The sequence below is a fragment of the Antechinus flavipes genome, chromosome 3 (assembly GCF_016432865.1).
Source record: "Antechinus flavipes isolate AdamAnt ecotype Samford, QLD, Australia chromosome 3, AdamAnt_v2, whole genome shotgun sequence".
NCBI lineage: Eukaryota > Metazoa > Chordata > Mammalia > Dasyuromorphia > Dasyuridae > Antechinus > Antechinus flavipes.
In genome coordinates, this window is record NC_067400.1 from 84,644,037 (window position 1) to 84,664,762 (window position 20,726).

General features: G+C 34.8%; 1 protein-coding gene across 1 annotated transcript in view; it reads right to left on the reverse strand.

Annotated features, from left to right (window-relative positions):
• LOC127557040 (aldehyde oxidase 2-like) overlaps nucleotides 1–20,726 on the reverse strand; it is a 111,609-nt gene that overhangs the window by 26,137 nt on the left and 64,746 nt on the right. The window contains 6 exon segments of the mRNA XM_051990523.1: nucleotides 5,205–5,319; nucleotides 7,646–7,698; nucleotides 10,062–10,136; nucleotides 11,837–11,965; nucleotides 14,054–14,149; nucleotides 15,845–16,072. Of these exon segments, the coding sequence (XP_051846483.1) occupies nucleotides 5,205–5,319; nucleotides 7,646–7,698; nucleotides 10,062–10,136; nucleotides 11,837–11,965; nucleotides 14,054–14,149; nucleotides 15,845–16,072 (696 nt within the window).

Below are 20,726 nucleotides of genomic sequence, written 5' to 3' on the forward strand. Positions count from 1 at the left end.
GCACCATTACTATATCATAAGTGTCCTAGAAGGTTCTAAAGTCCATATAGAGAGGGACCATACCTTATTTGCCTTCATATATCCTTCATGTATAAACACAGTATTTTGTACAGAATATATATTTAATACAAATTTGTTGAATTGAATGGGAGTGGTTAGCAGGTTGGAAAATAAGTCAGCAATAGTTTTAATCAGAAAAATAATATCAAATTACTTTGGGTGAACTTAATTTGAAAGTAATTTTTGTTAATTTATTGTATTCAATTAGCAGAATGTGGAAGTTGACAAGAATGTATGACCAAAGTAAATTACTGAAATTGAGAGACCATGTAGGTCTATGAGAATGCTGGAAATGGCAAAAGTTGGCCAAGGATGTCACAATATAAGCTCCTCCAGAGCAAAGATGGTTTCATGTTTCTTGCCTTTCTTTTACCATCACCACCCTCCTGGCACCCTAGTAGGTGCTTAATAAAAGCTGTTGTTGGATTGATTCAAGATTGTAATTACAGAACAATAATCAAAGTCCAGTGATCATTGATCACTTCAGCTGCCATACCTATATATCTGTTACTGTACTAGACCACTCCTATTCATGTCCTCCTATTAGTTTGCCACAAAGGGATCCCATTAATGAGTTTGGGGCCCTCTTTGCATTCTCTCATCTTGTGGATTAATGGAGAGAATGTAGGCTGTCCATCACTTATCCCTTGCCTTTTCAGTTAGATATTTCTGTGAAGACATCTTTTATACTGATACTCTTAGATGATTCTCCCCCCCCTTTTTTTTTTAAGTATTTTTCAGTCTATTCACACTCCCTTCATTATCAAAATTATCATTATCATTATCAAAAAATACATCAGGGTGATGTATAATATGTGCCTAATTATCCTGGAATAACTATAGAAAATCAGACAATATTATTTATATAATGAATATGTATTTGTGCCTCCTTGAATAGTCTAGCAAAACAGCCCATGTCTAAGGAATTCTACTGAAATTAAAATTAAACCTATGAGTACATATTAACCTCCTTTATTGGGGGAGGGGGAGGCAGGCCACCTTGAAAACCTTAGTAACTATGAATATGTATACATGAAAAAAGGTAAGATTATTGATCCTGTCACTAATTCAACATTATTATGTCAATTAATTCAAATATTAAATTATTAGTATATGTGAAAATACAAAATGAGAAAACAACAATCTTAGGTCTCAAGGAATTTGCAGTTTAATAGAGGAAATAAGAGGAAATGAGACTTACAAATAAACATGATACAAAATAGAAAGGAGAAATCACCTTCAGTTAGGGGATTCAGTAAAGACTGGAACCTAAATTGTGAGGTGAATTGTCTATATAGACCACCAACTTTTTGAAGCAAAGAATAGCAAACTTGAAGAAATAATGAAAATGAGATATGGCACACAATCAAAACAACTCTAATCTGACTAAAATAAGTTATTGATATTGAAAATATATTAATCCAATAATAGAACAGACATCAACAAATTAGGATTTAAAAAAATTAAACTTATATAAACCAATAATCTAGTGAAGAGAATGAAAGAGCTCCTAATTTATCTCAGCCAATAACTTGATCTCTTTGCCAAGGAGGTGGGGGGAAAGGAAGAAGGGAGGGAAAGAGAGAGAGAGAGAGGGAGGAATGACTGCTAAGAATATAATTGGCTAAAAAATATGAACTAATTTGTAAAATCTCATGGAAATATATGAAAAATTGTGAGTAGTCGTGCCTCATAAAACAGTAGGAAATAGTAGGAAGAAAAGCCAATTTATGAAAAACTTAGCAAAGTCTCTACAAAACCAGAATATCCCCAGGGCATTTAAGGATAAACTTGGAAGGAAGATGACCAAGAGATGAAAATTAGAAAAGGCATGTAAAAATTATCTTAAACAAATTTTTCTACATCAATGAAAGTGGAACCATCACATTGAGACTCTGTCCCTGGTATGTTGCCAGAGAAAGTTGGAATGACATTAGGGAAAACAAGAGCTCACAGAATAGACTTGTGCTTCTATCAGCAATGCAGTTTTGTAGGGATTGATTCACAAGATATTTGGAAGAGGAAAAGACCAATCCCCCCAAAGTTTGAAAAAATACCCCAAACTATTAATCCATATGCCTACTTTGACAATGTTACAAAGTCTTTGAGAATAATCTGCATATGCATTGAGGTCATCCTTAATGAACATACAAGAAAGGAGTAGGCAGTTTTTCACAAATAAAATTTTGTAGCAGACCACATTTTCTCAGACTATATTTTCTCAATTCTGCAATTGATTAAAAATTCCAAGAATATAACATCCCACTCAATTTGTTACTTATTGTTTATGAAAAAGTACTTGATTCAGTAGAAAAAAATAATGCCTTAAAAGCTTTTCTCCAGCAATATCTCAATGTAAATAACTAAATCACGTAAGATTCTTTAAGAGATGGGATAATAAGGATAACCTTGTTCAATGACCCTATGACTAAGTGAGTTATAAAACAGCTTGCCAAATGTGTTTGCTGCTGTCAGAGAAGATGTATATATAACACAAGAGTCCAAATGGAAGAAAGATTCCCAATAGAAAAATGAAGTCTTTCAAATGCTCTTTTTTGCAGATGTTTGTACCAATTCTTGAACGTTGCAGATCCTTCTAAATGAGATTGAAAATAACTTAAAAGAGTTAAGCCTAACTATGTTCCAGGGGAAAACTAATTAGATGAAGAATTTCTATTGTAAAGATTATGATATGCTACTGCTCGCACAAATCATACAGCTACTTGAGTAATATCTATATCTTGGGCAAGTATTGTGGGTGGACAATTAACTGAGTCTAGAGTTGAACAGTTAGAAAGGAAGTTGGATTGCTTTTAGAAACTATTTTTAAATGATTTGAAGCTTTTCTTTGAAATAAAGGCCTATATTTTTAATGTAGATTTTCTTTTAGTGATCTTATATGACTGTAAGTCGTAGTATATCACAGTTTCAGAATAATGAAGGTTGTAGTTCATTAAAAGGGCAATGGAAAGGTATATGATAGGTGTGAATTGGCTGTATTATTATACTGTATAAAGGGTGTTATTAAAAGTCTGTCACCTAACGCAAGCAGTGTTCCATCACTGAAAAACATAAACTCTAGATTCTAAAGGAAGGCCCATAACACATTGGGTAGACTTTTTCTGGGCTAGTTTATGGGAAAACATAGGCAAAAGTTACACAGGATGAAAAGAAATGGATGAATTACCATCTGTACAGTTAGAAGCTATCCCCCCAGTGATGAAATTACAGATCCAACAAATACAGAAATACTCAAAAGATGCTTTAATATCCTCAGTATGGAGCTTTTTTCTTTTTTAAAAAAGAAGATTTTTGGACACTTTTCATTTTTATATAATTTTCACTTATGGATACCATCTCTTTCTCTGACCATACCCTGTTTGTTTAACATCTCTCTTATTTTATAATAAAGAAAAAAATGAAGTAAAAACAAGAAATACAAGAATCATACCTGATGATGTGTATAACATCCTCTGCCAAGAGGAAGAAGGAGGTATGTTTCATTTGAACAATTCTTTCTGAAAGAAGTTGGTTCAAGATGACCTTGACATAAGTTATAATTTAGTTTTCTGTAATTTTCTATTGTACACTGTAATGTGCTGTACAAGAACAAATAAGAGCATCTGGTAGACTGCCATGAATTAACATGGGTGCTCCTTTTCCCTAGTACAGGTCACATCTCATTCACGCCTGCCCAGCCTGTGTAACTCTCATCCATATTCTTCTATAAATCTGTCACAATTCTATAATTGCCTTCTATAAATCTGTCCAACCAATGTCCTAGGGACCTTCCTCTTTTTTTCTGGACATTGTCTGGGTAACAGTGGAACCTGTGCGACTTCCATAGCATATTCTATTACAAAATCTTAACTAGTATTATAGGTTTGTGAATTATGAAATAAGAATTTTTTTGTTGTTAAATATTGATAATCCCTGTTAAAGTCCATCTCTGATGCTGTATGGCAGGTGTAGAGAGAAAGCTGGGTTCTTGAAATCTGTGTTAGTGGGGAATAAACTCTGGTAGTCTCCAACAGTAAGAAAAAGCTTCTCATATGTCTCTTGTCTAAGTACCAGCCTCCCTGGATTTAGAGAGGCTCATTACTGGCTTGGCCACAGGGTGATAAATGTTTCATTATAGCAACTCTCAAAGTAATGAAGGAATTGTGATCTGCATCAGAGGAGGGACTTTCTACATCAAAGAAATCACAGGACCTTAAAAGTACCTCACTTATGACTACCAACAGCCAGCTTTGTTTTGTAACAGTATTGTTAATGGTCCACAGCTAAATGTCACGGTAAAGTTAGAAAACTCCACTGAAATCTTGGTTAGCTAATTTCCTATTTAAAACATTATTCCTGTGAAAAAATTTCTTGTAAATTTTTTTCACCTAATATTTTTCTGAAGCAATACTAATTTGTGGTATTTGAAGGGGCATAACTGTTTATCTAACCCAAAACTTTGCCAATTTTTATTTATTAATTATTTTTGAACAAAAATTTCCCCACAGGGGTCTTTGGAAAGGATCTCTGCATAAATATCATTTCAGAATGCTTTCTTCAGATCATTTACTAAGTCCCTTATCTATTCTTTAAAATTAGATACATATAATATTAGATATCCACAGTCCTGGACCTCTGGAAAAGGGTCAAGTTTCTTGGCCATTGTTATTTTCATTTACATTGTTGTAGTCAGAGATGTGCTGGTAAATATTTAACAACCATCTCTCAAAAAACAAATGTACACACACTTAACAATAGAAGTCTCTGAGGTATCTAGTTTGAAATTTTTAATAGGCCATTATTGAAGGAAATACCAGTTTTTAAAGTGTTTCTTGTTTCTTTGGAAATGGAGTAGTTTTGGGGAAATCTGTTTTTGGTTTCTTAGAGTAAAATATGCACAATTGATGTTTAATTTTTTTTCTCCCAAACATAAAGACCATAGCATAAAATAAAATTTGAATTTTGGGGGGCATCTGTGCAAGTATAGGGAAGAAATGGACAGTGAGATATTCTTATGTAACTAAAGGATCTTGGGTTTATCTTTTTAGTAACTTATAAACTATGACTTAATTCAATAAAAGAGAGAAAGCTTTTAATATAATCAAAGGAAACAAAATTTTATCATTTGTGAAAGCTTTAGTAACCTTATGAGCTCCTGTCAGGCAGTCAATTTCAACTTCAGAACAGGCAGCTCCTTCAACGTAGTATGGAAATGGGTCTCCTTCCCCTTTCTCCCAGTCCATGTTCGCTTTATAGCCTCTGGTGAAAGTAATAAAACCTGCAACATTAGCTTTAGAATGAGAATAACTTGCTCTTGTTTTTTATTTTTTAAGCCTTTTTGGTAAATTTTTTGATATAACTTTCATTTACAACTCAGGGTTATAATTTCTCCCCTTTTCCACCTATAATAAATCCCTAATAATAATCAAAAAAAGAAAGAGAAAAAAAATTAGTAAGATTAACAAATCAATTGAATCTTGCAGCACCATCCAGTTTTCAATATCCAAAGTCACTTGACCTTTACAAAGAAGGGAGAAGGGTCTGCTTTCTCAACTTTTCCCCAGGGTCAAGCTTCTTAGTTAATTAAAATTATACTTTTTTTCTTTTGGTTTGTTTTTTGTTGTTATTGTTGTTATTTACCAACTGGTAGTGATTTCTCCCTCTAATTCTTTTATATCTATTTTGTATTTATTTATTCTGTATATATGTATTATATGTAAGTTATCTCCTTTGATAGAATGTAAGTTCCTTTATATCAATGATTGTTTCATTTTTGTCTGTATATTCTAGAGCCAAGCACAGTGCCTGGGATACAGAAGACACAATAAATACTTAGTGGTGGTTCCATTGTTACTGTAAAATCAAGTAAGATTGAGTGGATCATTTGAGTGATGGTATTATTTTAGATATCCTTTATTTTAAATATTTTTAATCCTCCTACATACCCAGCAATAGCATTTACACCTCTAAAATGGCACTGAAAGGTATAAAAGAAATTTAGAAGTAAAATCTGAGCACTCTACTTGTGAATCAGATCATCATCTCACAGTATCAGATATCCGTTGGCCTGATGTTGGACCTGTTTAGGCTTTAACTGTGATTACCTTGGAGACCTAAACTTTCTCTTTTGTTATCCCTAATTTACACATCACTTTAGGATCTATAACATATTTCCCTCATAATCTGTGAATATAGGAAGTACAAATATTATTATTCCCATATTATGGTTGAAGAATCTAAGATTCAGAAATAATGAAAATAATTCTAGACATTATTATATTATTATAGTTTTTATAATACATTATTATATTATAATACATTATTATATTATAACTAACTCTGAAGTCAGAAGAAATGGTTGCAAGTTCCTGCTAAATAATCATGTGATACATGTCAAGTGTGGAAATATGTTTTTCTTGACTGCCCATTTATAGCTTTTATCAAATTTCTTGCTTTCTTAGTGTGGGAGAGAGAGGGAAATAATGGGAGAGAATCTAGAACTCAGAATTGTAAAAATGAAACAAAATTATTTTTACCTGTAATTGGAAAAATATTTTAAAAAATCTTGTGATCTTGGGCATGTTCATAAGTTATTACTAAATATTCTATCTTCTTACTACTTAGAAAAAATATACTTGCAATAAAAATGCAATGAAATAATCTAATATTGGGATATAGCTTTTTCTTGCTTAATGTGGTTTTATGACTATGTCAGTCTTTATTTTTTACAGGACATATTTCCAAGCTAACCTGGGATTATTCATAACAGTTTTCACTTACATAACATTGATAAATTTATAAATTTAGATCTAGAAGAAACTTTAAAGATCATCTAGTTTTTACATATGGAGTCCCAAAGAGTTGAAATTACTTACTGAAATCACCGTGTTAAATGGCAGAGCAAGAATTAAAACCCAAGATCCAAATCTACCACTTTCTGATTTAGATATGTTTAATGTATTTTACATATTTAAATTTTTTACATATATCCCATCTGAGACTTATAAGAACCCTGTAATAGATGAGGATAATTAAACTAGATTCTAGAACTAGCCTGATATATTGAGCACCTAAATCTAGGAACTTATCTTGAGGATCTAAATCTAGGTCTTCATCTTTTGACTAATAAGTTATGGCCTCTTTCTACTACACCACCAAATCTTAAGATTGCTGATCAGCAATTCTCAAAATGTGCTTCTTGAACTTTTGAGGATTTTTCAGGTGGTCTTTAAGATCTAATTTTTTTTCATCATATTAAGACATTATTTGCTTATGAAAATACTCCCTTTTTCAATACATATCTGTATAAGGTCATATTTTCTTCATATAGCTCAGCCAAATGAAATAACATAACACATTGAAAAGTAGATACAAGAATCCAGGTGTTTTCTGTTAAGCCAAATATGTAAAACCATACTATTTTCCTCATTTTTTGGTTGGGGAAAAATTAAAATGTTTAAAATATTTTTTTCTCCCAAGACCACCAAAACTTTTAAGAACTGCTGACACATTGGCTAATTCTTCATATGTTATAGTTAAAGCACAGTCCTGAAATTTACAAAAAAAGAGAGAAAACTTATTTTACCTGAAATATCCTGTAGCTGAAAGGCTGATTCTTTTTTCAAATGCTGCTCCGACCTGCAAAATGAGCATATTTATTCAAGATAAACTTCTGATTGAGGAAACAGAAAAACTTGCAAAGCCCAAAGCCCAAGGTGTGAATGACTGTATTTGGGAATATGGGAAGTCATTGAATTTGGGAGGTCCTGATACTTTACCCTCCAAACCAGATGAAGCTGGTGGGTATTTTTTTTTTTATTCTGAAGCTCCTGCTCTGGGGTCTCTGCTGCTCTTATTAATGAGTACCTCCCATGGCTAGCTATCCCCAGCCATGCTTCATACCTGGCCATTTTGCATGCCTTCTCCCTGATCTCTCTATCCCTTAACCAGTCCTGGAATAATTCTCAAAGCAATATTGCCATTACTCCTGGAAAAAGGGTATCAGTCTAGCCCTTAGTGACTCCACTCATCGATATTGTGGCTTGCTTTCTTTTTCTCACTTTTTCTTTCTTTCTTTTCCTCCTCTCCTCTCTCTCTCTCTCTCTCTCTCTCTCTTCTCTCTCTCTCTCTCTCTCTCTCTCTCTCCCTCTATCTCTATCTCCTCTCCCTCTCCATCTCTTGTTTCCATCTCTCTCCCTCCCTCCCTCCCTTTTCCCCTCTCTCCTTCCCCCCCTCTTCCCCCTTTCCCCTTTCCATCTCCTCCATCTATTGGGCTCTCTGTCTCTTCCTCTTTCCCTCTCCCTCTCCATCCCCATCTCCATCTCTTTCTGTCTCTGTCCCTGTGTCTCTCCCCTCATCTCCCATCTCTGTCTCTGTCTCTCTCCCCTTATCTCCATCTTTCTCTTTCTCTGTCTCTGTTTCTATCTCTCTGTCTCTGTCTCTCTCGGCATTGGTAAATTTTATTTTTTTTTACTGTTAATTTAATTTTTTCACACATATTTGTATCAAACAACATTTTTTGTTACATATAGCTTGTTTTTTTAGAATATATAATTAGACATATGTATCTAAAAAAACCCAAATAAAAATTACAACTCTCTGATTTTTTAAACCAAAATAACCCCATTTTTTTTACACACACACACACACATATATATGTGTGTGTGTGTGTGTGTGTATTGTTTCATCATTAGAATATAAACTTCTTGAGGTTAAAGGCTGTCTCATTTTTGATTTATATCTTTTTGATTCTAAGCCCATCGCAGTCTATGAGGTAGCTTTTGTCATAAAATGACTGTTCAAGTTCTTGTCTTATGTACTATTTAGGGTAAAATATGAAAATCCCCTTTTTGCCATCTGTCCAGTAGCTTCTTTTGAAGTTGGGGAAAGACAGCAAAATTTTTCTAATGTCTAAAATCATGTCTCAGAGTGTATTTTCCTAGAGAAATGGTGATTAGCTAGTGCTCAGAAGTATAAGGCAGAGACCTCATGAGTTACAACTCATTATCCCTCGACTTTCTTCCCTGACACCACCCTCCCCTTCCTCAGGAGTTGGAAACCCTCAATAGATACACACACATATGTCATAAACAAATATGTATATATGCATGTGTAATAAATAATTATATGCATGTATATATATACATACATACACACACAAAGATATATATGTATATCCATTCTATTTATCTATCTAAATATATATTCCTTTATTGGGCCTTTGCTATGAATAAGAGAGGAGCCATTGTAAAATTTCTTTTCTACTTTGACTTACATAATTTAAGAAGGCTTGATACATATAATTCACAAGCTGATTATGGTTTTGGGTGAGGAGTTCTTGGGAGGACAATGTTTGTTCTGATAAAATTAGATATCACATTATGAGTAACACTAAGATATCAGTTATATTCATTGATATATAATTCAACATTAATTAATCCTTTTGCCTCTCTTCACCCCAAACAACCAACTTTTATTTTGGTTTCAGCTTTCCTTTTTTTTAGGTTGATTGTGTGTGTGTGTATAATGTATATATATATATATATGTGTGTGTGTGTATATAATGTGTATACACACATAGATTGCTCGAAGTAAAGGAGCAATAAAGGGAGAAAGGAGAAAAATTTGGAATTCAAAATCATATCAAAATAAATATTGAAAACTATCTTTACATATACTTGGAAAAATATTAAGTGCAAAAAAATTAAAGCATGTTAAATGAGTAAGTTTGTAAATGTATTTATTTTGTTTATAATCTCTTCTGAGTTATGTTCTTCCCTTCCTCAGATGTATATAGATGAATGCTTTATTGGGGACAGTCTATTCAATCCTTCCACTTAGAGCCCAGCTGGGAAAAGAGAATAGAGCACCCAGTGTTTCTGATATTAGAACAGCTGTCTTCACCCTGTATTAAACCCACCTGTCTAAGTAAATAGCAATTTGTTCTAGTCTTTCTGGATTTATTTCTTATTCTCAGAAGTAAATTGGGATAGAGCACTTACCCACTCTTCCCAAGTGCCTTCAGGATTTTTCTTAATGATGGGCTCAAGGCGTTTCAAGAGAATCTGACAGGCATTCTTATGATGATAAAGATAGGGAAAGTCATATTGGAAAAACATTAATTCATTTAATTATGAATGAAAAATTAGTTAAACTTATTTCATATTTATTTGGGGGTATAATGAGTTACATGAAGGTTTTGGGTTGGGTTAAAAATAGGAACATAGCTTTGGATAGGACTTTGGAAATCATTGAATTCAACTCTTATTTTCCAAATGGAGAAAACAAGACACAGAGAATGACTTGTTTAGGATCAGACAGGTAGAAGGTTTTTCAGGTGGAATTTGGACCCAGGGTTTTCCTGGTATCCACAATACCAGACAATTATTATTTTTCTTTCTTGTAAGCTTAATCCCTCTACAAATGTACCTTCACTATATTCTTGCTTTCAGATTCTACTTTGAGAACCCTCAGGCTTTTGCCTTATTTTTAGTAATACTAACTACCTTACTGTCAATAACTGCCATCCTTAAGATCTAAAATGTTAACAATGTCTTATTCTTGCTGGCCTTAGTCACTGATGGAGGCATTTGCTCTAGACATGAGATGAAGAATGAAGAGCATATTAAGTTTTCTTTCGGATAATAAGTGGTAATACCAAATATGGCAGTTGTTACCAGTTCCAATAAGAAAGAAGGCCCAATGGACCCTGATCATTGACTTCTTTCTCTTATTCACTGCAAGTTCTAAATTCCATAGAATTGTAGGTCTTTGCTTGTTCCCATAATTCCCACATGCTTTGAGTTGGTTCTTGACTGGGCCAATGGTAGATTTCATAGGTTTTTGCTTCCCTCCATTCATTCTGAAAAATACCTTAAGACACAGAATCTCAGAGCCATCTAATTGAAGCAGTCCCTGAGCAAAATTTCCCTCTGTAAAACAACCAATGAGTAACCATCTGGCCTTTGAAGGAACACACTACCACTTAGGTGAGTTGGTTCCATTTTTGGTGAGGAAATTTTTCTTGACATGTCATCCCAAGGAGCATACATGGGATCAGCCTGTGTGCCCTGGCCCCTTCAGGTGGGCCACCAGTGTTGTAGTCTATTGATAATGGACATAGGAAGTCAGCAGCTTCTAGATGGTCCCTTCCTCCCCATGACAGAGAGCTTTATTAAACAGAATTGGTGATTGATTTAAGGTTCAGTTGTTATAAGAGAAAATGAGGATATTTTTGAAAAAAAAAATCCTGATTCTGCCTTGCTTTCCCTTGGCCAATGAACCAGCCTAGGGCTACTGGTCACACATATCTCTTCGCATGGGACCAGACTCCATTTGATTCACCAGAAGGGACCATGTACATTCCATGGTATGGCTCCCACTTCATTTATCTCAAGTCTCAAATTGCCTCTTTGCAGTTTATACCTATTGTTAATTCTGCCTTCTGAGGCTAAGGACAAGTCTTTTTTTGTGATAATTCTTCAACTGCATCAACATTGCTATTATGTCACTTTTAAGTTTTTCTTTTTTGGACTAAATTCTCCCTTTCTGCTTCACTTTTTCATCCATTAAGCTGAGTTTCCACTAAGTCTTGAAAGCAGTTTGTCTTAGATATCAACTCTTGGACTGGTACTAACAGCTTTTTACATTATTGTCATTTTGTTATTGTGGTTAGCAACAAAACAAAAACTTTACCCACTCTACACAACCAACTTTAGCCAAAAGGAAGCCAAAGCCAAAGAAAAATTACACAGGGGAAAAATGGTAATAGCTGTACCTGCACAGCCTTCCCGTTGACTTCAGAACCAACGGATGCAGCAGTAGCAATAGTGTTGGGCACTGTGGCTGTATTTGTTTCACAGAAGTGCATGTATGACATTGGTATCTTTAATTCACGGCTGGCAATCTATAAGGAAAATAAACATTTTCGAAGATTTGTAATGAATAGTCAACATAAAAAAAATTTAATTAAATTATTTATATAATGCTATCATGCCTCAATAAATTGACAAGCATTTATATATCAGACACTGTCCGTGGTGGTAGGAATACAAAGAGAAAAGCAAAACAATTTGTGACTTCAAGGAAATTATAGTTAGACACCATGTACACATAAAGGTTTATCCAAGAACCATAGAAAGTAAATAGAAGATGTTTTTGGAGAGGAAGGTATTAAATTTAAGGGAAGACTTCCTTTTTTATTTTATTAAAGCTTTTTATTTACAAAACATATGCATGAGTAATTTTTCAGCATTGACCCTTGCAAAATTTTCTATTCCAAATTTTTCCCTCCTTTCCCCCTCCTCTTCCTCAGATGGCAGGTAGTCCTAATACATATTAAATATGTTAAAATATATGTCAAAAGGGAAGACTTCCTGTAGATTTTATACATTATTTATAATTATGTTATGTACTTATATTTATTTATTTAGGCATAGTCTCAAAGGAAACTGAGGCAGAGGTGAAAAAAGCATTCTTGATATAGGAGATAATTAGTATAAAGGCTTGGATTTGGGAGATGGAAGTAGCCTGTGTGAGAAATAGCTGGCAGACCAATATGGATGGATGATAGAATGTAAGGAGAATGATGATGGGAAAATAGGCTGGAAAGGTAGAAAAAAGTCAGGTCAGGAGAGCTTTAAATGCCAGAGGCAGGAGTTTCTATTTGGTGCTAAAAGTTGTAGAAGGCCATCCAAGTAAGGCTATGAAATTGTGAGACATGTACTTTAGGAAAATCACTTTGACAACTGAATGAATTGGGTTGAGGAGAGATTTGAGGCATGGAGATTAAAAGTCTTTTTCAATAATCCATGCAAGAGGCAATGAGGACCTGATCTAAGGTAGAAGCTGCATGAGAGGAGAGAAGAGAAAATATTCATTGATATGTTGTGGATATAGAAATGAAAGATTTGTGCAACATGATAAATGTGGAAATATGTTTAGAAGAATTGCACATGCTTAACCTATATTGGATTACTTGTTGTCTAGGGGAAGGAGCAGTTGGAGAGGGAGGGAGAAAAATTTGGAACACAAAGTTTTACAAGGGTGAATGTTGAAAATTGTCTTTGTATGTATTATTTTATTTTATTTTATTAAAGCTTTTTATTTTCAAAACATAAGCATAGATAATTTTTTAGCATTCACCCTTGCAAAACCTTGTGTTCCAATTTTTCCTCTCTTCCCCCCATCTCCTCCTCTAGATGGTAAGTAATACAATATATGTTAAATATGGTAGAAATATATGTTAAATCCAATATATGCATGCATATTTATACAATTATTTTACTGCACAAGAAAAATCAGCTCAAAAAAGAAAAAAATAAGAAAAGAAAATAAAACCTTTGCATGCATTTTGAAAAATAAAAAAAATTTAAAAAGAAAAAAAGAAATGACAGGATTTAGTTGTTGACTGGACATGTGAGGTGAATGAGAATGAAAATGATATAGACTTTGTGACTATGGGCGATAGAAGGATATTGGTATTTTTGATAAAAGTAGGAAAGTAGGTTTTGGGGAAATGATGGTGAGTTCTGTTTTGGACATGTTGATTTTGACACTATATCTATTTTGAAATATGCAGTAGGCATTTTATGTTGGAAGACTGGAAAGAGGCTTTGGGAAAGATCTATAGAAAAGAGAAACAGCTGGATGCTACAGTGGATAGAGCACCAGTCCTGGAGTCAAGAAAATCTGAGTTCAAGAAATGTTTGATAAGTATTCTTACTTGAATTAATAACTTCACCTGCATTTCAAGCTTATTTTTATATAAACATCACATCTATCTACCTAGCCTATTATAGTTGAAGCTATTATATTTGATATATGAAAAGCCATTTGCAATAACTTTCAAGAAACCAATAACTAAAAACAAAGTCATATTTAATGAAAAGTTAACAAACATGAAAGAAAAAAGATGAAGCTAAAAAGTAAAGGCACAAATAACAACATGGTAGTTAACATTTATAACATGAGATGTCTAGGATTTTTTTTTTACCTGTAACATTTTGGTGTGAATACCTTGCCCCAGCTCATTTCCTCCATGAGAGACCAGTACAGATCCATCTATGTATATATGAACCAGTGCAGCTGCCTAGAAAAACAAACATCCCAAAAGCTGGTTATTTAATCAAAGTAAAGTTTGACATTAAACATGGAAGAAGTCAAAGTTTTCAACTTTGGGCAATTAAAGGAAGCACATTATGGAGAGTTTAGTGGCAAAGATTACTGGATCTAAAATCAAAGGACTTGGATTCATACATCACCTCTGTTATCATCTGGGAAAGTCACTTAACTTTTCCAACTCTCAATGGCCTCATGTGTAAATTGAGGGAACTTGGATAGATAGTCTCTAAATCTATAATCTACTAATAATAGAAAAAGGGAAGTGAAAACTTTGCATCTTTTAGACAGATACCATCCTTACTTATTCCATTTTTAGCTTCATTCACACCTTTGGTACTCTAATGATTGTTAATATGGGCTTCAATCAGCTGAAAAATGTTGCCTTTTGCTATTTGGTTGGGGGTAAGGGAGGGAGGAGAAGCATCTGGGCTTTCTTTAAGCCAGGATTTAGAGAGGCAAGGAGGCAGTTCTGCTTAGATTCTGACAAGTTAATACTTGTACAGACTAATAATAGTCTTGATTTTCTGCCAAGGGCCTCCAAGAATGGAGGTGCTTCCCAACCTGAGAGTGTAGAGTCAGCATTTTAGTGTGATTGATGAGTCATGGCCATTCCCTGGCCTGAAATAGCACAAGTTCCAATCCTAATCTTATTATTCTTAGGGATATAAATTTGGAAGTATGTAGGGACTCTGGAAACTTCTCAAATAGCGACTTAAAATTCTTGTTTATTTTGTGTAGGCTCGTGTAATAGGAAGAAAAGTTGACACATAACCTTAGATAAATTATTAAGATTTGAATCTGAAAAATGAGATGACTCTGTAGATAGGCACAGGATATACAAATGGCCTTGATAATCAGGACATGCAACTTCTCATGCCAGATCAGTTATTGACTCCCTGTATCTTGCATGAATACTAAACCTTCTTATGCCTCAGTTTTCCATTTTATAAAATAAATCTGCTGGCCAGGAGTGTGTTATTGCTCAGTCATTTCTGACTCTTCATGAATTCATTTGAGGTTTTCTTGACAAAGATACTGGATGGCTTTGACATTTTTTTTCCAGTTCATTGTATCGATGAAGAACTGAAGCAAACAGAATTATAGGTCTGACCTATTAGCTATAATAAAATCAATTCTGTCCCCCAGCAAAGAGGGGATTCTATCTGTATAAAAATAGGCTGGATGGTCAACAAAGGGTTTTGTGAACAGTTTTAATTCTAAACCTTCTCTAAGCAAAGGCAGAGCAGCTTTATATATTTGGGTTGAGGGTAGGGATAATCAGCAATAAATAACCAGAATAAAAATTCAGTTTAACAGTCTTGAGACATAGGAAGTAGATAAAGTATCCTGGGGAGCATGGTCTGCAACTGTACATGAGTAATTCCCCCACTCATCATAGGAGCTGGAAGATGTCTCAGAGGTCAGTTACTCCAACATTTGTACTGGAGAGTAATGGGGTTGCAGAAATGTTATGTAGTCTGCCTGAGAACACATAGCTAGTAATCAGCAGGGCTAGGATTTGAATCTCTTGAGTCCATGTTTTAATACTTCCACCATGCTACTGATATTCATTCATTCAGAATGAATACAACATGTCCCATCCTTTCATACAGCCTTCATGTCTTTTTTCCTCTCATTGACAACATCAGCAGTAATTGCCTACCTGATGGTAAGTTGTCATACCAAAACCGACTGAAAACTTCATGGGAACAATGGCGATGCCTTTCTTTTTCCAGTAATTCTTTGAATTAAAATTTTCCACTTCTGCTTTCCTGCTGTGATAGGAAGATTTGTCCAGACACTCATTCCAACATCTTATCAGCTTGTCAGGACTGTATGCTTGCTTATAGATTGTTTTATCTACTCGTTTGTACATGTTTTTCTCCCGAATCTGAAATGTGGTAAAACTAGATTAACATATATTACTGAAATAGAAACTGATCACATCAAATCAATCAACTGTGTTAAGTACTTTTGAATAGAGTGAAAAAGTAAAAACAAAAGCTGAGACTGGGACAGTTTCCCAATTAGATTATTAACTTTTTGAAGGCTATGATATTCCTTATCATGCAACTTCAAACTATAACTAAAATTGTGTGATTGGGATTTTATCCCAGGGTGCTCAATTTAGAAGATGCCAGTGATATTTATGTCTTTTAACAGCATAGAAAAAAAGCAGAGCTTAGCATCTAGTTAGCAAGAATTACTGACTAAAATAGAAAGCTTCTAGACGAAAGCCTGGGATGAACTTCCTTTTTCTGATTCCACCTCTTGCTTTCTCAGCAGTAGCCTCATGAGGCCCCTGTTTTCCACACACTAAAGGGTATCATTTCCTTACTCAATTGAGGACATTTTTGTGCTAATTGCCGGAGGTGTGGTACTTATCTCTGGTTAAAAAATTTCAGATTATGGTTTAGTTGCCCTTTCTACCTCACTTCCACTTTTACTTCAATTAATGTTGAAGTGACCTTGAATACTTGAAGGAATGGGTCAATAATGTACCAGCCCTGATTGGTCTTACTAAACTGAAAGGCTTTATGTGTGGGATTGGTGATGGACTTCATGTTTCTCAAAATTGGACTAGACCATTTAAGTCAGAAGGCTGGTATTAATGCGATGATTTCTTTTTTCGATTTAATACAATAAACATGTATTAAGCATGTACCAGGTACTTTGCTAAGTGCTGGGGATACAAATAAGAAATAGTCCTATTCTCAAAGAGCTCACAATCTGAGGAAGCTGTACTCAGCGTGACAGTATTTTGTTTCATGGAATTGAAACCAGGCAGAATTGTTGGTGCAAAATAGAATGATTTGGAAATCTAACTTCTGCCCTTTACAAAGAAATGATATGGAGGGGTTGCAGTCTGTTAGTGAAGGGAGTGCCCACACTAATGAAGTCTTGGATTTTTTATGGTAATAAAATAAAAATCCACACTATATTTTGTGAATGTGTACAAAATGCTCTGGATCAATACATGAGTGAATGGCTATAAGTATATGCATATAAGTTCCAAAAAGTAAATTTTTTATCACATCAAGGTGGTATCCTGATTCCCTTTTCAATGGAAATGGAGAGTAGTGAGGAATGACATGGAACTGTAGGGAGAAAGATTAAGAGACTCAGTGACTTTTTTTCTCTCTTACTATAGTTATGGTATTGAACTTGAAACTATAATGAGTATGGCCTGTCATAATATAAGGGCCATTTAAATCCTTTTGACAGAGAATGAATTCTTTGATAACATTAACTTCCCTCGCTGTTCCATTGATTTAGCCTTTTGTTCTGGCAATGACAACCTACAAATGGTGACTTTCTCAGCTATGGAGTTATTGGAATAATGTGGGCCAAGGATTTGAAATTCACCCACCTAAATTATGTCCTACGCTTTCCCTTTAAAAAAAATTGTTCTGAGAGAGAGGGAGTAAAGAAATACAGAAAAACAAAACAAGCTATAGAGTATATTCATCACTAAAGTCTTCAATATTGAATCTGAAGCCATGTTAGTACAGAGCTAGAAATGCGATCCACATCCTATTGACAATAATAAATGACCTTTGGAGAAGTCAGATGTATACCTTTCATTGACATTCACCAGGTGTGGATATCCCCTCTCCTTTTTTCCTATAGATCCAGAGATGCATCCTGAGTCTTCTATTTGTAGTGAATTAGTAATTTGTTTTATTGAAGATGAGTAGTGATATAGATAATTCTTAATTCCAGCTAATACATTTTTAATAACTTATACCTAAATATGGCTGTCATGCTTTGTGAGCTTATAGCATTTTAATCAGAATACTGAAGTCCCTCTGAGATCCAAGAAAGATTGGAAGCTCCACCACCATTTTAGTTAACACCTTGCTTCAATTCTAGCTCCTCCCTTGAGAAATTACAGCATTACCTCTCAAAGAGGATCACATTTCTTTGCATCCTTTAAGTCATTTGTGTGATCCTGAATATATGGTCAGTTTTTTAAAAGCCTGTCAGTTATGTTCTCTTATTTTCATTAAAAAACATCCAATTTATATAGAGAGTGTAAGATTTTATAGAGATGAAGTAGATACATGGATTGGTAATTAATGATATCTACTAGCTTTCTTTTTATTAGTAATAATAATATTATAATATATGATATTTATATAGGTTAGCTGAGTAATACAGTGCATAGAACACCAGGCCTAGAATCAGGAAAACATTTTTGTGAATTCAAATGTGGTCTCAGACACATTTGTGTGTCCAGAATAAGTCACTTAACCCTATTTGGCTCAGTTTCCTCATCTATAAAATGAGCTAGAGAAGGAAAGGGCAAATTGCTCTACTTTCTTTGCCAAGAAAACCCCAAATGGGGTAAAGAATGGAACAGGACTGAAGAACGACTAAACAAAGCATTTATCTAGCACTTTAAAGTCTGCAAAGTACTTTATTATCACATCCTCATAACAAACCTGGAAGGCATTTGCTATTTTTATCTCTACTTTATAGAGAAGTAAATTAAGGCAAACAGGGATCAGATGAATTGTTCACTGTCACCTAATTACTAAGTGTCTGAAGCAAAATTCAAAATCAGGTTCCCCGAATCCAAATCCAGCACTCTATCCAAGTGGAAGACTCTTTTTTACCAGGCCATGCTTCCTCTTTGAAAATTTTTTTTTTTTGGCTGAATGCCATTGTACTTATGTCCTAAAAATATGCAAAAGCTCTTTATATACAGTATTCATTTGAGTCCCATAATAACCCTATGAGGTGAATACTAGAGGTATTTCATCACATTTTACAGATGAGGAAACTGAGACACAGTAAATATAAGAAGAAGAAATCCCTGGAAACTCAAGCTTGGAGGTAAAGGGGGCATTGTAAAGTCTCTCCTATATATGTTCAGACCAAAGATCAGAAAGATAACTTTCTACCAATTTCTGCTGCTTTTTGCCATTCTTATTTCAGCAGAAGGTAATCTTTCTTTCCATCTCCCCTTCCCTTTCCCTCTACCCCTTCCTTTCTCTTTCCTTCTCCCTCTCTTTTTCCTTCTTTCTCTTTCCCTTTCTTCCACTCCCTTTCTTTCTGTCCCTTGCTCTCTCTCTCTCATTCTCTTTCTATTTCTCTTTGTCTCTGTTTGATCTTGGCAGTGGACTGGATATCTGTGCTTTGGGCACATTCACTCTGGCACTTAGTACTGCTTATTCCTTTCATGTGGCTTTAGACTCCTGAGTTCCGTTCCCCTCCAGTTTTTGGAACCAGTATAAGGTGTATGTTACAAGCATCCTTGCTCAGCGGCCTGAGGATGGATCAGATCAGCTTTCTGCCCTGACAGGCTTAGGCACTGGCCAACACTCCCAGATTCTGTACCTACTCATTTTTTGATGAGACTGGACTTTCTCTGACTCCTTTATTTCTTCTGACCCCACAATAAAAATTTTTAAACATGGAAATATATCACAAGAGATTTCAGTTCTAGGGACTTTAATCAGAGACCTCCTTGAATGAGGACTGGTTCCTCATGGGAAATGTGCTGTTTCAGTCAGATGGGCTTCGATATATTAACATATTTTACTCAAAATCCTCCTCAACAGTGTGACTTCAAATTTCACAGAAATGTTACAAAGGAGGTGGTAGTAAGAGGTGTATTTGGTAATGGAAGGGGTAGCATTTCATGATTGGTTTGGTGGGGGACACACACACACACAAACAGAGGGGAGAGGAGAGAGAGACAGAGACAAGGACAGAAACAGACAGAAAGAGAAGGAGAGAGGAGAGAGAAAAGAGAAAGAGAGACAAAGAGAGAGCGGGAGAGGGAATAGAGAGAGACAGAGAGACAGAGAGAGGGAGAGGGAAAGAGAGGAGAGAGAGACAGAGGAAGAGGGTTAGAGTGAGAGGGGGCAGAGAAGAGAGAAAGAGAGAGAAGAGAAACAGAGATAGAGAGACAGAGAGAGAGAAAGGGAGAAGAAGAGAGAAGAGCAAAAGTGTGAGAAAAAATTGTTATGAAGATCTCATAAATGTTTAGTGCAATTTTATACCATTTGTTTCAAAAGATAATTTGGCCTAGAGGATTATTTTGCCAATGTCTATTTTCAGCAGTTCTCTGCCTTTTACAAATAATATAGTAAAGATGTATTAGATGCTGTCAAACTTCAGTGGTTTTGAAAAACCCCATTTAAGTATCTTCTCTGCTTACTGAGAACTTTCTCTTCCTTTTAGTTCAGGTGCCATTTCCTCCATGAAAACTTTCCTGATTTCTACCCTGTTTCCCATCACCCAATGGCTGAGACTGGGATTTTTCCTTTCTTAAAACCCTTATCCCACTCGAATTGATCTCTCCTCTGCACTTCATCACTTTCTAAAGTGTCCTATAGTTATATATAGAGAGGAGTAGTCAGTGAATGGAGAAGTGACCTTGGAATGAGAGCAAGAGGAGTTCAAGTCCTCTTCCAGACAGACAGCGGATGATCTTTGATCTTGTAACACTATGAGAACCACATAATCTTTTTGTGTCCCAGACAACTCTATAAGACTGTATGCTGCAGAAAAGTTACTGATTTGCTTTGGAAAAA